Source organism: Rhinolophus ferrumequinum, chromosome 10 (genome assembly GCF_004115265.2).
Source record: "Rhinolophus ferrumequinum isolate MPI-CBG mRhiFer1 chromosome 10, mRhiFer1_v1.p, whole genome shotgun sequence".
NCBI lineage: Eukaryota > Metazoa > Chordata > Mammalia > Chiroptera > Rhinolophidae > Rhinolophus > Rhinolophus ferrumequinum.
In genome coordinates this window covers 36346558-36364678 of record NC_046293.1, presented here as the reverse complement: position 1 = coordinate 36364678, position 18121 = coordinate 36346558, and the positions used below count along the sequence as shown (strand labels likewise).

The following is an 18121-nucleotide window of genomic DNA, read 5'->3' as shown; positions in this document are numbered from 1 at the left end:
CCACAAAATTCTCCAAATTTATATGGACATTTTATTGTGTTTCAATGTGCGATGTCTGCCAAACGGTGGCTGAGTAGAATAATTTATACAGCATTCTTACTATTCCTAACTACATACCCTTCACCGTTTCTGAGTTTCTGTGTTTTTTTTTTCCTTTCCGTTTGTTCTAAAAATTAGAATTTTTCTTTTGCCCCCACTCCATTTTATAAAATGGATTATTGATACTTTTATTATATAATGAAACTTACATATTTTAGAAAAATGAAAAAATTCATAAGAAAAAAACTAAAAAGTGAAAACCATCATGCAAAGATAATAATTTTGGAATGTATTTTTCCAATTTTTTCCTATGCATATTTTTTTACAAATATGAGATTATATTACATAAATGAATTTATGGCCTATTATTTGAAATAAATAAATATGAATATTTCTCTTATCACATATCTAATTATAATTTTGAGTTACTATTTAGGATTCTAATATATGGAAGCATTATAATTTATTTTTCTAATCCTCTATTTTTAAATATTTAGGTTGCTTATATTTATCATTATCATAAACAGCATTCTACATATACATTAGAATTTACGATTGGTTATTTTCCTTCAAGTTACATTACTAGCTTGAACACATTGCATATTTGAAGGGTTTAATACACATTCCTAAATCGCTCTTAAAAAAAACCTGTGTCTTTGCACTACTACCAACAATGTATGAGAGGGGGGCTGATTTCTTTACAACAACATGGGATAGAGTCAGTCCTTTTAAAGCTTTGCTAAACTGATGAGCAAAAATAGTGTGTTGTCTTTATTTGCATTTCTTTGATTACTAAGATTAGATATTTTTATATATTTATCTTGCCTTCATGATTAACTCATGTATGTCAAACAACATTTCAGTCATCTTTTCTTAAGTCATCTATACATGAAATCTGTAATAGCACATTTTGCCACTCGTTGGGCTTGTAATTTAAAGTAAATCCCTAGTATCTATCAGCTGAGAGCTGCAGATTGCTGGCTGAGTAAAAGCCACAGGAATCTGGCTTCCTGTGAAAGGCGGCAACTCTTCTCTAGTATCCACCAGGGGCACCTGAGATTATGGGTATCATTGTCCTTCCTCACCTTTTATTTATTTATTTATTTATTTATTTATTTATTTATTATTTTTTTTTCCACTATCCCACAATTGTTTCCTTTCCTTTTCACGTCCTTATATTTGGGACTTCTAAATTACACTCACTGCCCACTGACCACAAAAGGCTGTTGATTCGGAGTTTAAATGCATTTGGAGATGTGATGGTCAATGTCAATAATTTGCTTGACTCATATGCCAGCTCAGTTCTCTGTGTGAACATAATATGTGCTGCCCCCAATCCTAATAAACGAATGTTATCAGATTAACATAATTAACATAATAGGTTCTCAAAGTGTGCCCATCGTCACTGCCCATTCTCAGTATCAGTTGTCACCTGGAAACTTGTGAGAAACACCGATTTCACCCCAGACCTACAGAATCATAGCCAAGAATCAGGTGTATCCTACGGATGATTCCAGTGCATGCCACAGTGTGAGAGGCGCCAGATTATAATATTTCCATCAGCACAGAAAACAAAGATTATCGTTAACTGTAATCAGTTGTTAAAACAGGACCTACTGGGACTCCAATTACCATTTGTTTCTACAGCAAGCCATCCATTCTCTCATGATGGCATGGAAAGTTTCCAGATCCACATGCAGGCCTTTCTTCTCAGGATCAAGCATGTTCCACAGCTCCCCAAGGCCACTGTCTTCAGAATCTTGACTAGTTGTTTGCCTCAGGTAATCTATTATTTTAGCAATTCCTACTGAGCCTGAGGAAGAAGAAAGGCAAAGTCGTTTTGGCATATCAGTTAAGATTAGTTTTTGTAGGTGAGGTGATTAACTCTCTAAGGTGCCTTGGTCCTGGACCCATACCACATAACCGTCACAGTCCTGTTGAGTTGGCATGATAGAGTGGTTAAGAGCACTGGCCTTTGGTTGGGGTGTAATGGATGGACCTAGTCTCAAATCTTGGCTCTGGAATGTACCAACCGTGTGTATTTGGGAAAATTCCTTAATCTCTTTAGGCCTCAGTTTCCTTATCTGTGAAACAGGGATGATTATACCTATTCTACAGAGTTGTCGTGAAGTTTAAATATGGAAGATAAGTGTAATCAGTCATCATGGAAGATAAGTGTAATCAGTCATCACTGTGGGAAGTGAGCAAAATGCCACTATTTTTGTCTCTCATTCTTTCCTGAAAAAGTATTTGATGAAGAAAGTTTTTCCTCTGCCCTAGATGAAATTTCAGTCTCAAGCAAGTAGTCTGACTTTTGGGGGTGAATCAGGATAGAGAGGTCATTCTTAGGTACAATCCTATTATTACGTTCAGAAATTTAAATCATCCAGACTAAGTTTCTAATTGACACACCAATCTTGTTTAAGAATAAGCATCTCTTTTACTTGAAACTAAGGTTTGCCCTGGACTGTCTGCTTTGGGGGAGTGGGGGTGGGGAGATGGAGAAGTAGAAGATTGAGAAGGTGGATACAAGAGTGAAGATTCTTCCCTCAAGAAGGTAAGTATAGAACATGACACAAAAAGAGTCTAGTAATTAGAAGGAGGAGATAGTTGTAAAGGAAACTGCGTAACTTTAAAGAGAGTATCAATTTAATGGCAAATGTCATTTGGCAGTGATGAGAACATATTATTAATACAATTATTTAAAGAGATGATTTTTATTCCTTAGTTGTAGTAGAATTGGAAAGAGAGCTTGAGAGCCAACAAGAATACCTTTACCTCATTTTCCTTCACTAAAACAATAAACCTTCTCTCATATACCTGGAAAGGCCTCCCGTGATGATTTTTTATATATCTACCTGACTAGGCCACAGGGTGCCTGGATATTTGGTCAAGTATTATTCTGGATGTTTCTGTGAGGGTGTTTTTGGATGGGGTTAACACTTAAATGGGTAGACTAAGTAACACAAATTACTGTCCCTAGTGGGGACGGGCCTGAATAGAACAGAAAAGGATAATTCTTCCTGCTTGACCAGCTTTGTTTAAACTGGGTCATTGGCTTTTTTCCTACCTTCAGACTCAAACAAAAACATCAGCTCTTCCTCCGTCTTGAGCCTGTTGGCCTTTGGACAGGAACTGTACCATCAGCTCTCCTGGCTCTCACTGGCGAGATTTTGGACCGGACTTGAACTACAGCTTCGGCTCTCTGGATCTCCAGCTTGCCCACTCACCATGCAGACCTTGGGACTTGCCAGCCTCCATTATCATGTGAGCCAATTCCTTACAATAAATCTCTTTGTATGTAATATATATGGACACACCTATTGGTTTTGTTTCTCTGGAGAACCTTGATTAATATGCCTCTCATTTTCTGTCAGTGGAGCTTCCTTTTTTTTTTTTCAGGGAAAAAATTCCTGAAAACCTGCCCAGAGAGGCTTTATGGGAGTAAATAAACCCTACTCATCCTAACAATATAATTAAATGTGCATGCAAATGTTTTGCTACAAGAATGTTCATTATGATGTGTTTTATTATAGAGAAAAAATAATATCCAATTGAGACAGATTGGTTAAATATAATATAATACTTTCTATAAAGTATAAGTATATGAAGAACATTTGTTGACAGAGAAGTACTCACAATTATTGAGAAAAAGCAGATAAAACAAGTCTGGAAACATTCCTATGCATGTTTAAGGAACGTGTTGTATAGTATATACAACATATATCTTAAGGAATATATCTTAAGGAAAAAAAAATGACCACAAAGAATCTTAAGCCATTTTCAGCAATCATATTGTGATAGTGAGATAGACAGACTTGAGGGTGTCCCTTTTCATCCCTGCTTCCTGATGTTTACACCCTTGTGTCATGTCCTGCTCTTGAGTGTGGGCATGACCTGTGACGTACTCTACGCAGTAGAACAGGCAAAGGTGGTGGGATGTATGTGTATGTGATTGCATGATTAAGTTACATGCGACTGCAGTGTCTTGCTTCAGTCACTCACTCCCTTGCTGGCTTTGGAGAAGCAAACTGCTATGTTGTGGGCTGCCTAGGAAAAGAGGACCAAATGGCAAGAAACTGAGGAAGCCTCCAGCTGACAGCAGCAAGAATCTAAAGCCTTCAGTCCTGTAACAGCAAGGAACTAAATTTTGTCACCAAAAGCAGGTCATTTCCCAGGTGAGCCACAAATGAGGTGGCTGCCCTGGCCAACACCCTGATTGCAGCCTTGTGAGTAACTTAGCAGAGGACACAGCTCAGCTGTGCCTGGACTCCTGATCCACAGAAGTTGAGAGGTAATAAATGTGTGTTGTTTTAAGTCACCAAGGTTCTGGTAATTCAGCAACAGAGAAATAATACAAGTACTTTGGGTATTGATATTCTGAAACCATTGTGTGTGTACTGTAGACTAAAGCAAATGATCATTTATATAGGTGTCATTTGAGAACCAGGGTTTTCTCTGGTGAGAAAGGACATATACAGAAGACCTAAGTAAAACCCCTATAGTACTAAACGTGCATTGGAAGAAAGGTGATAAACTCACTATGTATTTATCTTCCAAAAAAATTAAGTATTTCCTATGTCTGACCACTGAAAAGGCCTAGAAACAACAACTATCCTTTGTCCCCAGATTATTGTCTCTATATATTATTTCTCATGAAAAATCGCCATAGATCCTTGAAGAAATAGCTTATTCCAAAGATGGGATAGGAAGTGGACAAGATAAGCCTAGAGGCTTTTATAATACCAAGGAAAACAAGGAAGCTGTTAAAAATGATGGGGGCATGTCAAAAGTATTAGTACTTCGGAAATCTGCTTGTATCAGGAAGTAATGAAATGGTCAAAGAAAAATGGGAACATACTAAGCAGACATAGGGGCCAGCTTAAAGAATATCTGCTGGCCAACTCTAGAACAAGTTGAGTTTCAAATTAAATAATGATAGTAACAGATTATAAACCACTGAATAAAACAAGAACCCAGAAATTCATGGTGATTTTAATTCATTAATTAGTGAGAAGGTAAAAACCTTTATCATAGATTGACAAGCAAAATACAAAAAGAATGATGGAGGCAGAAAAATTCCTATTTGGCAACCATCTTAGTAATAATTGATTTAGGTAAAAAACATCAATGGATGCTATATTTCTGAACACTAGTTCCAATGTATGGGGTTTTTTTCCTCACACATCCAAGCAATTTTTGGACACCAGCTGGGTGTCCTTCAGTTCAACTCAATTTTGACACTGTCTACCTGGGGTCAGAACGAACAGGTTATTGGCTCAGTTCTACAAGACTGACAAACTCTGAATATAGAATTTTCATTATAGTATTGTATTAATGTTATACATCCTGATTTTGATCATTGTTCTGTAGTCATGCAAGCAAATGTCCTTGATTACAGAAAATACACACTTAGGGGTACAAAAACACACAACTTACTCTCAAGTGATCAGAAACGCAATCAAGCTTTTATCCTGCCTCGCCTTTAGAAACCAGTCTCAAGACAGCCAAACAGTTGATGAAGAAGTGTAGAGTTTCTCTTATAGACTATTCCATCTGATATATTAGGATGGAATATTATCATTTGTAACACCCAATGAAATAATAGATTTAGGCCTTCATCATGAATAGTTTTGCCTTCTGATAAAAATACATAACACCATCTATGCAGAATTCTTGCGAAAGTAAATCAAACATTTATCTCATCTAAACTCTAAATACAGGAGACAGAGAAACAGGTTAAGTGTTCATAGAGGCACACAATCACCAAAATTCAGATTGCAGAGAACTCTATGCGATAAAAGGACCAGTTTCGTTAACAAATAACTTAAAATACAAAAAAAGAGAGATGGAAAGAGAACATAGAGATAAGCAGACAACTAATTACTATGAACAAACTTTCTTGGATATTAATTTGAACAATTAAACTGTTTAAGAAAAAATAAATTTCTCACAGAAAAGAGAACTTTTGAATAGTGACAAGAAATTTGATATTAAGAAATTATGTTAAATTTTAAGTCACGATAATAACATCGTAGTTGAAATCAGTCTATCCTTTAGAACTATGCATGGAAGTATTTACAAATGAAATATTGTAGTGTCTTGGATTTGTCTCAAAATAATCCAGAGTGGAGAAGAGGAAAATGGGTAGGATTAAAAAGGAGACAAATGTAAGGGTTCATAATATTATTTACTCTCCTTTTGTATATGTTTAAAATGTTCTAAAAAAAAAATCCAAATAAAACCATATTGACAGCGGAAATTGTGGGAGGTTATAAAACAAATCAATAACATTTGTTACTCAGGAAAATAGGATTACTGATGATTTTTTTCTTTTCTTTTTGCTTATCTATACATTATTTTTATTACAATAAGTAAGAATCACTTATGTACTAAAAATTACTTATGGAGATTTTAAAAATAACACATCTCTAAAAAAGCAGAAGTGAAAATCTAAAATTAAAAATTTTGAGCTAAATGTGCATTGTGGCATTATACATTTGAAATACGTAGTTTTTTTTGTGTGTGTGTGTGTGGCAACACCTGACATATCAGTAGTTTCGATTAATGATTGGAGCTGGTAAATTAGTTGATAAACTCAATAAAATAATTCAAGACACTGGTAAAACTATGCAAAATAGGTACAAAGAAATCATAAAGAAATAACTAACACCTGAACAGCCATCCACCATGTGTGTAAACAGAGAACCACAGAGCGCCACATACGAACCATTTCCCTTTCTCTCACAATAGAAAGTACCTGCTGAATACTACAAACATTTGAGCAAGTAATTTTCAACTTACCTGTGCGTTTTGTGTCACATGCATGAAAAATGCTTGTGAGTAACTCTTCTTCACAAGTCATGTTAATTGTGTAGGTTACATCTTCCCTACCATCATCGGTTACTAGTTTCCATCCTATTGGAAGAAAAAGTTTGCAAATCCAGAAATGCCTTTCTGTGCTACAATGATTGCTATTTTTTTGTTTTAACTTTAACAAAGAAAACATATTTACATAATCAGCAGCACACAATATTGGCTACTTAAATAAGCCAAGCAAAAAAGGTGTTCTTGAAAGGTCTCCTATTATTCATTTTTCCTTTTAATTTATAAGTTTTGTAAAAGTAGTAAAAAAGGAGAATCGAAAGAGAGGGAAACGAGCTTTTTTTGCCCTGTAATATTAAAAGCACTTTGTGAGAAAGCAAGTAGTATAACACAAATAGACATATTTTAAAGAAAAATAGAGAGAAAGCAGAAACTAACTATATAGATGTGTCATTTCACATTATTTTGTTTTTCAATGTCTATCATAAATGGGACTTTGTAAGCAATCCCCTAAATATAGTTCCTGAAATTTCAATCGTTATTAACCTGCAAAATTCTGGGACTGTTATTGGCTATACAACGGAACCCACACATTCTTACAGGTTTTAACTATCACAGAAAAAAAAAATACTAAAATGGTAGTTTTCAGCAAAGCACCTGGGAATAATATGAATTTCAATTCCCCTATATTTATATATTTTCATTCTGACTATCTAATTTGACCTGGAGAAAGTTTGTTTTCAGGTCAGTAGAGAATACCGATAATTATGATTGTAAATACAATCCAGAATTTCTATCTGGTTTTTAACTGAAATCATAAAAAATACTTATATTTTACATATAAAAGTTTCTTTTAAGAGAGAGAAAAAAGAAACAAACATACTTAAAAAGGGAAAGATGGATCAATAATGTGGATTGTGTTGCTTTTAGTTCAGGTATCCTGAAAATGATAGGCTAATTGCTTTAGTGAAAGAACAAACATTAAAAGATATTTACCGTCTTCATTCAGAGATAATTTTTTCACCACTGAACCCTGAGACGTAAAAATTTCAGAGCTTTGATCAGAGGTGGAATCAATGTCAAATGTTAAGTTACTAAAATCATTTTCACTACAATAGTTATTTAAATCCTTGTTCCAGAAGAGCTTTCTGATTTGTGATGCCAATGATATATAATTCTGAGAGTTCTGTGATCTCGTCCTTGCGATGTTTTCAGAACTTGTGAGGATAACAGAGTACGCCGCATTCTCAGGAGAGCTGAGATAGGAGATGAAAGGGGTTCTTGGAGATACTATTTGAGGAGATGAAATGAAGGCGTCATCTTTTTCAGAACCTGAAAAGTACGTATTGGGTGTAGGAGTGTACGCAGCAGTCATTTTCTTCACTACTTCTTCAAAATCTTTCCTGGTGTTAGTCTGTAGACTATCAAAACTGCTAGTTTGGTATTTGATAATCTGTCGCATCGGATTTGAAATCTCTTCTCTCTTTTGAACGGCTCTGATTTTTCTACAGATGCTTTCCACTGGATTATGTCGCTTCTCAGTTACCTTTCTTGCAGAGGCCATTGTTGACTTTCCTCCAATTATACAGATGAAATGGCTAAAGCACAGGCAAGAATAGACATGTTCTTTTTTAAAGTTAGCATTGTCCTAATATCAATTTAACAATAGGCTAATTTATTCCTAAGTCAACTTTGGAGGGATCAGATAAGATGTCTTTAAATAACTGTCTTTAAAGAATTGCTTTAAACAACTTTCCAAGTGTTTATCTTTAACACTCAAATTTCTAGTAAATAGAAAATAACAACCGCTAACATATATAAAGTACTTACACATGCCAGCCATGGTACTAAGTGCTTTATAGATATCAACTCATTTCATCCTCAAAACAACTCTATGAGGAGTTATTTTGAAAATGGCGATGAAAATGGAGATAATTTTATCTCATAGAGCTTTTCCTCCAGCTCAATGAGTGGTGGCTTTCAACGACTTGCAGCTACCACCTTTTCTGGAGAATTTCCCCTGGCCAAACAGGAGCTGCTCATTGCTCAGCTGGGAGGTTGGAAGTGAAGTAATGGTAACACAGAAGAAAAGAATTTGCCTGTGAAAACACACTTTCCAAAACTATAGATGACTATGGTGGTGACATAGCAGGTGTCATTTGACTTCCTTGTGTCAAGTAAAAAAACCTTCTAAGAGACCGGTTAAGTGTCTGTAGGTGTTCTTGATGTGATGTGACTGTTTCCCTTCGTGAGACGGAGAACTGGGACACAGGTGGAGGTTGGGGGCTAATAGAAGCCTTGGAACTAGGCCCTCAGATTCCCTGATCCTGCCTGCCCTCTGATGTGGGTGCTGTTGAAGCCACACTGACAGAAAGGTCTCGCTTTGCGGGCCTTTGGGACTGATCCAGATTTGTGTTCTTAGCATATAAGACACGCATTTCTATTTGTTTTTCCAAGGCATTTTTCTCCTTCTACCATCTGTTTTCTAAACTTTCATGACTCACCTAAGTGAGCCCTGCCTCGCTGTTTATAAACTGAGCCTTATAAAGAGTACACTTAACACACTAACTCTTCATGAGCTAAAAAAACTTCAACAAGATTAACTTGTTTTGCTTTTTCTAATACAGAGCAGAACATTTGTGGGAGTTCAATCAGGAAGATGTGATGATAAAGATTTCAAAATTTGTGCTACCCTCTCCATAAATGGCCTGGAAACATCTCCTGTCTGTCCTGTCCAAACTTCTTTTCTAGTTTTAGATCCTGGTAGAAAAGATTAGCTGCAATCTGCCATAACACTTAAAAATACAAGTCTAACTTGATTTATGCAATAACTGTCTTTGAAAAAGTACGAGCTGAAAATTAAAAACTGAAAGTGAATTGTGCCAGCAGAATCAGTTGCTTGGAGTCTCTCTTTGAAAGGAATTTCCTCCTTATTTATCCCTGTGAGTTGACTGCATATTTACTATGTAAAGATGATACTGGACTGCTTCAATGGCAAGGACTGCTTCTTTCATTCTTAAGTTCTCAGAACCTCAGTGGCTCTCCATATCATTCATCCCTTTAGGCCTTCAACCAATATTGGTTACGTATTAAAAAGTGCTAAACCCTGTGCAGATACTAGAGGTACAATGATGAGCAAAACAGAGGATCTGCTCTAAAAGTTGCAATCTGTGAGAGATACAGATATGAACAAGTAAACCACTATAGTCTCCAGGTTAAATCCAGGATGCCCAATCAGGTGTGAATTTCAGATAAACAATGGCTAATTTTAAATATCAGTATGTCACAAAAGTTTCACAGGAAAAACTGCTACTGAAAAATGATTTGTTGTTTATCTGAAATTCAAATTTCACTGCGTATCTTGTATTTTCATTAGCTAAATCCAGCAACCCTAAAGCCTACAGATAAATAAATAATTACACACTAGGAAAGAAAGGTGCCAGGATTATAAGAGCATATAATAGGGGGTTATTCTAGTTTGGAAGTGAGGACAGAGAAACATCGGGGGCATCTGTTATGAGTCATGTACTGTGCGTAATGCTATCTATACATATTGTTTGCTAAATCCACGGTTATAAATAGAAAATTAAAAAGTGGAACCATAAATCTGCTATAAGAATTTCCATTTGGATTCACAATTGATAAATGTAATGTAAAATAATGTTAGAGATTATCCGAAACAATTATTTCACTAATCTTATTTCTTCATTTCTCCTACTGATTGAATTATGCCTCATTGTTCTTGTTTCTAGAATCTGAGTCGCATTATTATTATTGCCTGAATTGCTTTGTTGTACATAGTAAAAGTTCTTGAATTGACACTTTTCAACCATCTTCTCGATCCAAAACTATACAGTAATACTTAAAAGCCTCTCATGCATGGCAACATCTATAAAACAAGTGTGATTCGTTTCTTACCTAAAATTAGTTTATCCATTAAATATCCAGTTTCCAACAGTGAAACGTTAGTGTTCAACATTAAACTCTAAGACTTCTGCACTCTTTGAGACTTATAGAAATCCCCTACATGTGTTCTGACTTCGTAAAGGAGTGGTCAATAGGCTAGAATAAATTCACCATGTACGTACAACTTAGACAATATTTCATATTCTTTAGGAATTTACAGACAAACAACATAAAGGCATAATTTATGTTTTTCAATATCCATATTCTTCAATCACCAAGAAACAATTGAATTTCTCTGCAAAGAAAGACATAAGATTGATATAGAGATATAAAAGCAGAATCCTTGAAAAAGATTTCAGAGTGATTCAAAAAGCTCTGTAGAAAGTCATCTGGATCAAATTATGATTCAAAAAAAGATTATGTTGACAATGGAATTATCTTTCTGTTACCAACCATTTATATTTTCTCTCCCTTTACTAATAGTTATTTCTTAGACATTGAACTTGCAAACTTTAGATTGGGTAGCTTATTTTAATAATCATTCAATAATTATGAAATCCAGACAGATCTTTCACCTAAGTGAGCCCCACTTGGTGGTTTAATTAAGGCAAAACCCTTCATTGGTGTATGTAAAAAATTAAATACACATAAGTGTACAGGCATACCTCAGCGATATTGTGGTTCCAGACTGCCACAGTAAATGAGTCGTAATCTTTTTTCTGATGGAGCGTTTTGTCTTCAGTTTGTAAAAATACAACGCAACATTTATGAAGTGCAATGAAGCAAGCCCAATAAAACCAGATATGCCTGTATACGTACATAGGTAAAGGGACTCATTTTGCCAAAAGAGCCCTTCATTAATAATTAGATGCCAGTAAACTCTTCATTGAAAACATAAGAAGAAACATCTGTTCACTGAGATGTTCCCAGGAAACTCATCTTTCGCCAGCTCAGTGGGAGGTCAGGGCATGGTTTTCTACTGAACCAGTAAATTTTGTATTTGCCAAAGTACACTACTTTTAGTCTCTTTGTGACTTATATTTAATGTGATAAAATAATAACACTTACTTTTTCCTGCCTTCTCTAGGATAGATGATAGCAGCTGTTAAAATGATTTGCAAACCACAAGTCCCAGATTTAGTAATGCTCAGCGAGGCTGCCATCTGCAAACTTTTTTGATTACTAATAAATGCAAGCCGGTATAGAATGGAACTCTCTCCTCCCACCACTCTCTTAACCTTGTTATATTAAGCTCTTTGGTTGGGTCACACCAAGCTTATTATAAACATCGCACATTGGAACAATTCCTGAAATAGCACAGTCACACATATGCTTCTGAAAACTGACTGTGTTCTTCTGTTTCAGTTCTTATTATATAAAGTCTGATTTTCTTCTCAGAAACCAGGAGAAAATCTACGATGAATCTCTAAAATTTTAATGCTATTAATCATTATGGGGCCATATCTGGTTTGGGAGACACAATATATAAATTATGCAAAGTGCAATAATTAAGCCAAGAAGTACATGAGTGGTACATTAAGTTCCAATGGGAAGTCAGAAGAGGGTAAGCTCAGTGTGGGTTGAGAAGCCCTTGTAGAATAGATGGGGCATAAGCTGGGCTTTCAGTAACAAGATGTTTTGAAAGCTAGGGGTTTGGGGAAATCTGGGAGGGAGGTTGGGAGAGGCAGAGTAAGAGCATACCGGTGAGACTAAGTTTGTTGTTTTGGAAGCACTGGGTAAACAGTCTGATGAGCACCTCCAAGAACTCAGGTGCTCCCGCATTCTTACCATCTACAAACCGCGTAACGAGTTTCCACTAACACGCATTCCAAATGACCAAAGCTGGAAACGACAATTCAGGACTTCAGGTGTCCAAACGCATTCAAAAGCCTATGTGATAACAATTCTGGGATTTGCTTGTGGTGAAAGCAGCGTTTCTGGGGAACCTAGCTTTATCATTTTCAGCTACCCATCTTTCTTCCCATTTTTTTCAGTGTTTTGGTTTTATTCCTACATTTATTTCAAGTTTTTAATGAACTCTGTTGAACCCCTCAGTAAAGATTGGTAGTGGAGGTTTGTCTCATTTGTCACAAGCATATGAGTTGGGGTGGAAGCGAAGAGACAACAGAGCACCAACATCTGGGATTGCTTTTCCTTGTTCAGGGCAGGACTTTTTTGACCTTAGACGACTAAGGGCCATAGCATTGACCAACATGTATTTTCCTGGGGGAAAACTCACCACCTTATTTCCACTTCACCTCACCAGCACTCCAAGAACTGTCTGCTGAACTGGGAATGGAGAGTGCAGGCCTGCAGGATCAGATGATGTGGGCAGAGCGAACATTTAAAGGGTGGCATGGAATGAGCTGAAAGACAAAGGCTGGGGAAGAGGGAAGCCCCTGACCAGCTACACCTGCCTCTTTGGTTCTAACCAAGATCAGAGCGGCAGCGGTGTGAGGAAAGACACGTGGGAGGAATGAGGACTACCGCTTTGGGTGCATCCATGCCATTTTGGTGCGCTCCTCACCAGGGTGATACCAATGAAATAAAGATCACTCAGAATATACTCTCTCTAATCAGGGTGAAGCAAAAGTCACTTTAAAAAGTGAAACTTCATACATATCTATTGGGTCAAGTGTTGTATGGTTTCTAAAACATTAATGCTATTAATCATTATGGGGCCATATCTGGTTTGGGAGACACAATATATAAATTATGCAAAGTGCAATAATTAAGCCAAGAAGTACATGAGTGGTACATTAAGTTCCAATGGGAAGTCAGAAGAGGGTAAGCTCAGTGTGGGTTGAGAAGCCCTTGTAGAATAGATGGGGCATAAGCTGGGCTTTCAGTAACAAGATGTTTTGAAAGCTAGGGGTTTGGGGAAATCTGGGAGGGAGGTTGGGAGAGGCAGAGTAAGAGCATACCGGTGAGACTAAGTTTGTTGTTTTGGAAGCACTGGGTAAACAGTCGGATAGAACCTTGAGATAGGTGGAGGCTGTGGAGTAGTGAAAATATATATAAGTTTAGATAGGTAGGTTATAGGCAGATTCAGAAATAAATGGAATCTTCTATGCCACCTGCCATCCAAGGAAGTGGTGTTCAGCTGGGACAAACATCTTAAAAATGGAACAAGACAAAATCTACCACAAAACAAACAAACCAAAAAGCAAACCAGAATCAGGGTTCTAAACACACAGCCCAAAGCATCATAACTGACACTGGAATTTTTTTCTCAAACTGGCAGTTTTGATTACTACCCAAGGGTATTCTCAAGCCAGACCACTCTGGTCCATAGTAACATGCTTCGTAGACCTTAGCATCAGTGGTTTCCTACTTCTCCCCTATTTTCTCTCTCCTCAACTCCTTCTAGGATGCTCTGAATATCTATTTTTGAAATATCTAGATTTTTATAAATATTCCTATTCCTATGGGTCATCATTTCTGTCACAAGGTGAGAGGGAAGGCTGTAGTAGTTAAGAGCTGGGGCTCTGGATTGAAATAACCTGAGTTCAAATCCCAGCTCTGCCCTTACTAATTCGGTGACCTTACACAATTTATTTAACTCTCTGTGCCTCAGTTTCTTTATCTGCAAATATGCATCAATATCATGAATGACCTCCTTGGTTTGTTGCAGGATGAAATGAGATAACACGTGTATAATATACTTTCTGAAACTCCTTTCCTTTACTCAGATATTTAATGTCCTCTTAAAGCACAAAATAGTGCCCAGAAAGAAATCACCAGTTAACCCATTCCTCTCATTAGTCTTGCTCTGTTTAATTTCCTATCAAATGAACTATTATAACATCCATGCTTGTGATCTTATCAATCCACAGATACCGAAACTAACAACACAGAGAGATTTCCCTCCTAGTCATAAAGAAAACCAGCGGCAGAGCCAGAAATAATATTCCAGTTCTGAATCTACTAGACCATATCTCCTGTCTGGTAAATCATACTCTTACTTCCGGCTCCAATTAAGTGTGTTTCACACCTGATGTTTCTCAGAACAGTGAAAGGAATAACTGAAATAAATCCCAATGGCTCTGCAACAAAATGGATGAACATGCTATTCCATTACTTACTGATTGCCTCGTGCTGATTTTAATAGAACATCGTCGCACTGGGCTCTCTGCCCCTGGATGGCCCACCCCAGTGATTCCTGAACCTGTCCTGAAGGCAGCTAGAAAGGTACAGACTCCACTGAAACAGCATCTCCATACCTGGACACATGCTTTGTTAACATGAAAGAGTGCAAAGGAATAAAATGCAGACTTTACCAAAAGAAACCCAAGATGGGGCTTTGGGTATTGGATATACTGTAGGTACAATTGACAACATGTTATGGCAAGCCATTTCCCCTAAGGCACGTTGACCAGACGGAGCCCCTGATATTGCTAGACCTGAAAGCAGCTGTAGATCGTATTATAATTAGAGAACCTGTAAGGGACTCTATCCCCAGTGTTCACAACAACATTTCAAGGAAATTAAATCTTGTCATGTAAATAGGAAAAATAAGATCTATTTAAATAACATATATCCTCTTCTCTCTAATGTAATCTTTAATGTTGTTAGACATTAGCCAGTAGCTGGATCTCTGTGATTAATCTCTGGTTGATCCAAGGGACTCATTTAGTCTGACCAAAAGTAGATTGGATGGTGAGAGGGACACTATTAGAAGAAACCAGACAGTGGAATTCTCCTTTAGTAGAGGCATGGCCAAACATAACATACATTTTTTTCCAAAATTTGCTCTATGTAAAATGCACTATTTCTTATAATGTACTCTATAGTCCCCTTACAGTCTAGGAATCGTTGTCTTTAAATTGCTTTCTGTTAATCAAACTTTAATAAACAAATGCAGGGTCTTCAGGAAGCCAATTTCCATAAAGATACTGCCCCAGAAAGAAAGGGAATGGAAATTTTAGTGATCCGTGGGTTCCATTCCAAAAAGGAGGAACAGAGAAGTGAATACTTTAGAAGAAAAATTGAATACTTTAGAAGAAAATATTTTTGGAGGGAGGTTAAAATGAAGCAAGGCCCTGAAGACATCAGCGAGATATGTATTAGCTGAATGAAAATCCTCTATTGCCCTTCCAGATCTACTCGCTGGAAATAAAGCAAGATCCACCCATCTTTGCATGGTCCCAGGAGACTGACCTCTGCTGAGGGCATGAACATGGCTGGGCTGTCCTCTGATTTCCCATTGAACTTGGTCAGTGAAAGGCTCCATAGAGATTAGATGGACAGGATGCTCCTGCCCTGCCAGGCCTGACTGTGGTTTATGTGTTGCCATGGCTCCTGTCACGTGACCCTCTCCTAAAGGGACAATCCTCCCTTGGTTCTGCACACCTTCCTTTCCTTGGCCCTTGCTGGAATGATAATGGCTCCCTAAAACCCTGATGCCAGGGGTGCTCCCTACTCCTTACTGTTCCCTTTAACCCTGCCCATGCCTTCATGAATGAAATTCTTTTTGGCTACCCTTTTAAAAAAATGTGCCATCTGTTTCCTAAGGGACGCTGACTGATAAACATGCAGAGATTCTTTTAGTTGTCATGTTAATTTCCATATCCCAATGTGGTCGTCACCCACATTATACAAAGGGCATAATACCTCCCTCAAAATATTTTGTTTTTTAATCTCTGTGTAAACTCTTTCCTTCTCATTAAGTACATGCAGCTAATTCAAAGAGAGATTTGACCAAAAGGGGGGAAAAAAAAACTTGACAAACTTTCTTTTGAAAATTTCGGTAGCTATTGCTAAATTGGTTTCCATAGAAGTTGTATCAACTCATCATCTCTCCAACAATCTGTGAGCCTGTTTGGTTCCCCACACCCTCCTCAACACAATGTGCTGATCGTTGCCAATCTGATAGGTGAACTATGGCATCTCATCATTTTAATTTGCATTTCTCTCCGTATGGATATAGTTTCATATGTCTAAAGCTACTTGTATTTTCATTTATATGTTCTATTTGTTTGTATTCTTTGGTCATTTTTCAATAGGAGCTTGATTTTATCAATTGACAAAAGGTCTTTATATATTAAGAAATTTATAAATTTTTTTCTTTGTGTTTTATGTTGGAAATGCGTTTGTACAATTTGTCATTCCTATTTTATGTTGATACTTTTTGTCATGCAGATTTTTAAAAAATGTAGTCAAGTTTCAAACTTCTCTGAGTGATTTCTGAATCTGTGTTAGCCATAGAAAGGCCTTCCTGACTCCAAAACCATAAAAATATTCTCCTGCGTTTTTTTTCTAGTAATTTTATGATTCAATACATTGAGAATTCATTTCGGTGTACAGGGAGATGGGACTACACCTTCCTTATTAGTCAGATGGCTACCTATTTTTTTGTTTGTTTTGTTTTGCTTTTTAGGAAATTACCCTGCAGATATACTTACACATATTTACAGAGATAAATGTAAAACTGTATTTATTACATTATGTTTGGAATGGCAAAATATTGAAGACAACCTTTGCATCCTTCAGTAGGGGACTGGTTATATAAATTACAATTCATTCACACACTGGAATAAAATACAGCTGTTTAAAAGAAAGAGATTCTTTAAAGGCTGATATGAAATCCCAAAACTATGTGGTCAAATTATAAATCAACCCTAAGGCGAAGAACAGTGCTTACACCATTTCTGATTTGAAAATATACAGTGTAAACCAAGGCAAAACAAACATACACATAGAGGGATACAGAGGAATGTGGAGATAATGATAATCTTGGGAAAGGAAACTGGGAGACTAAGGAATAGGAGCAGAAGAGAGATTTAATTATTTCTCTGTATTTTTTTGTACCATATTCATGTACAATATCATCAGTTTAAATGACTAAAGAGAAAAAATAATACATTTTTAAAACTCATGTCATTATGTTTTGTTGGCTGATTTATTACCATGTAATGTAGATTTGTAAGATAATGTCATTTACGGCGTTGAAATCTGCCCCTTGATGCAGCAAACCACTCTTTTTATACACAGGTTGGAAAATGTGGGTCAGTAGCACCCTCTGCTGGGAAACATTTCAAATTCAACGACCCAGAAATCAATCAAACCTATGATTTATCCTAGGCTCTACTTTGTGATTATCGTGTACTCAAATAGTACATCATGAGTGATATTTCGTAACGTAGTTTTTAAAAATCACTGGGAATTTTCTAAAGTAAAAAAAAAATCACACATTTTTGCAGCAGTCCACAATTCTAGAGTTCTGATTGTTGTCTGAGTATAGAACTCTATATTAGATGATGTGGGAATATTGAGAATAAAAGAATAATTATTTTTAAACAATAGTGATCACCAATTTGTATAAAAGTAAGCAGCACTGTATATGTTTGTC

At 36.5% G+C, this 18121-nt stretch overlaps 1 protein-coding gene across 1 annotated transcript in view; it reads right to left on the bottom strand.

Moving 5' to 3' along the window:
* The window catches only part of LOC117029242 (lymphoid-restricted membrane protein), a 38139-nt gene extending 26281 nt beyond the window's left edge, over positions 1 to 11858 (bottom strand). The window contains exons 1-4 of the mRNA XM_033118367.1: positions 11839 to 11858; positions 7861 to 8462; positions 6844 to 6957; positions 1672 to 1852 (exon numbers count right to left, since the gene is read on the bottom strand). Coding sequence (XP_032974258.1) covers positions 1672 to 1852; positions 6844 to 6957; positions 7861 to 8428 — 863 coding nt within the window. The 5' untranslated portion in view covers positions 8429 to 8462; positions 11839 to 11858. The remainder of the gene's footprint in view (positions 1 to 1671; positions 1853 to 6843; positions 6958 to 7860; positions 8463 to 11838) is intronic.
* Positions 11859 to 18121: the final 6263 nt, after the last annotated feature.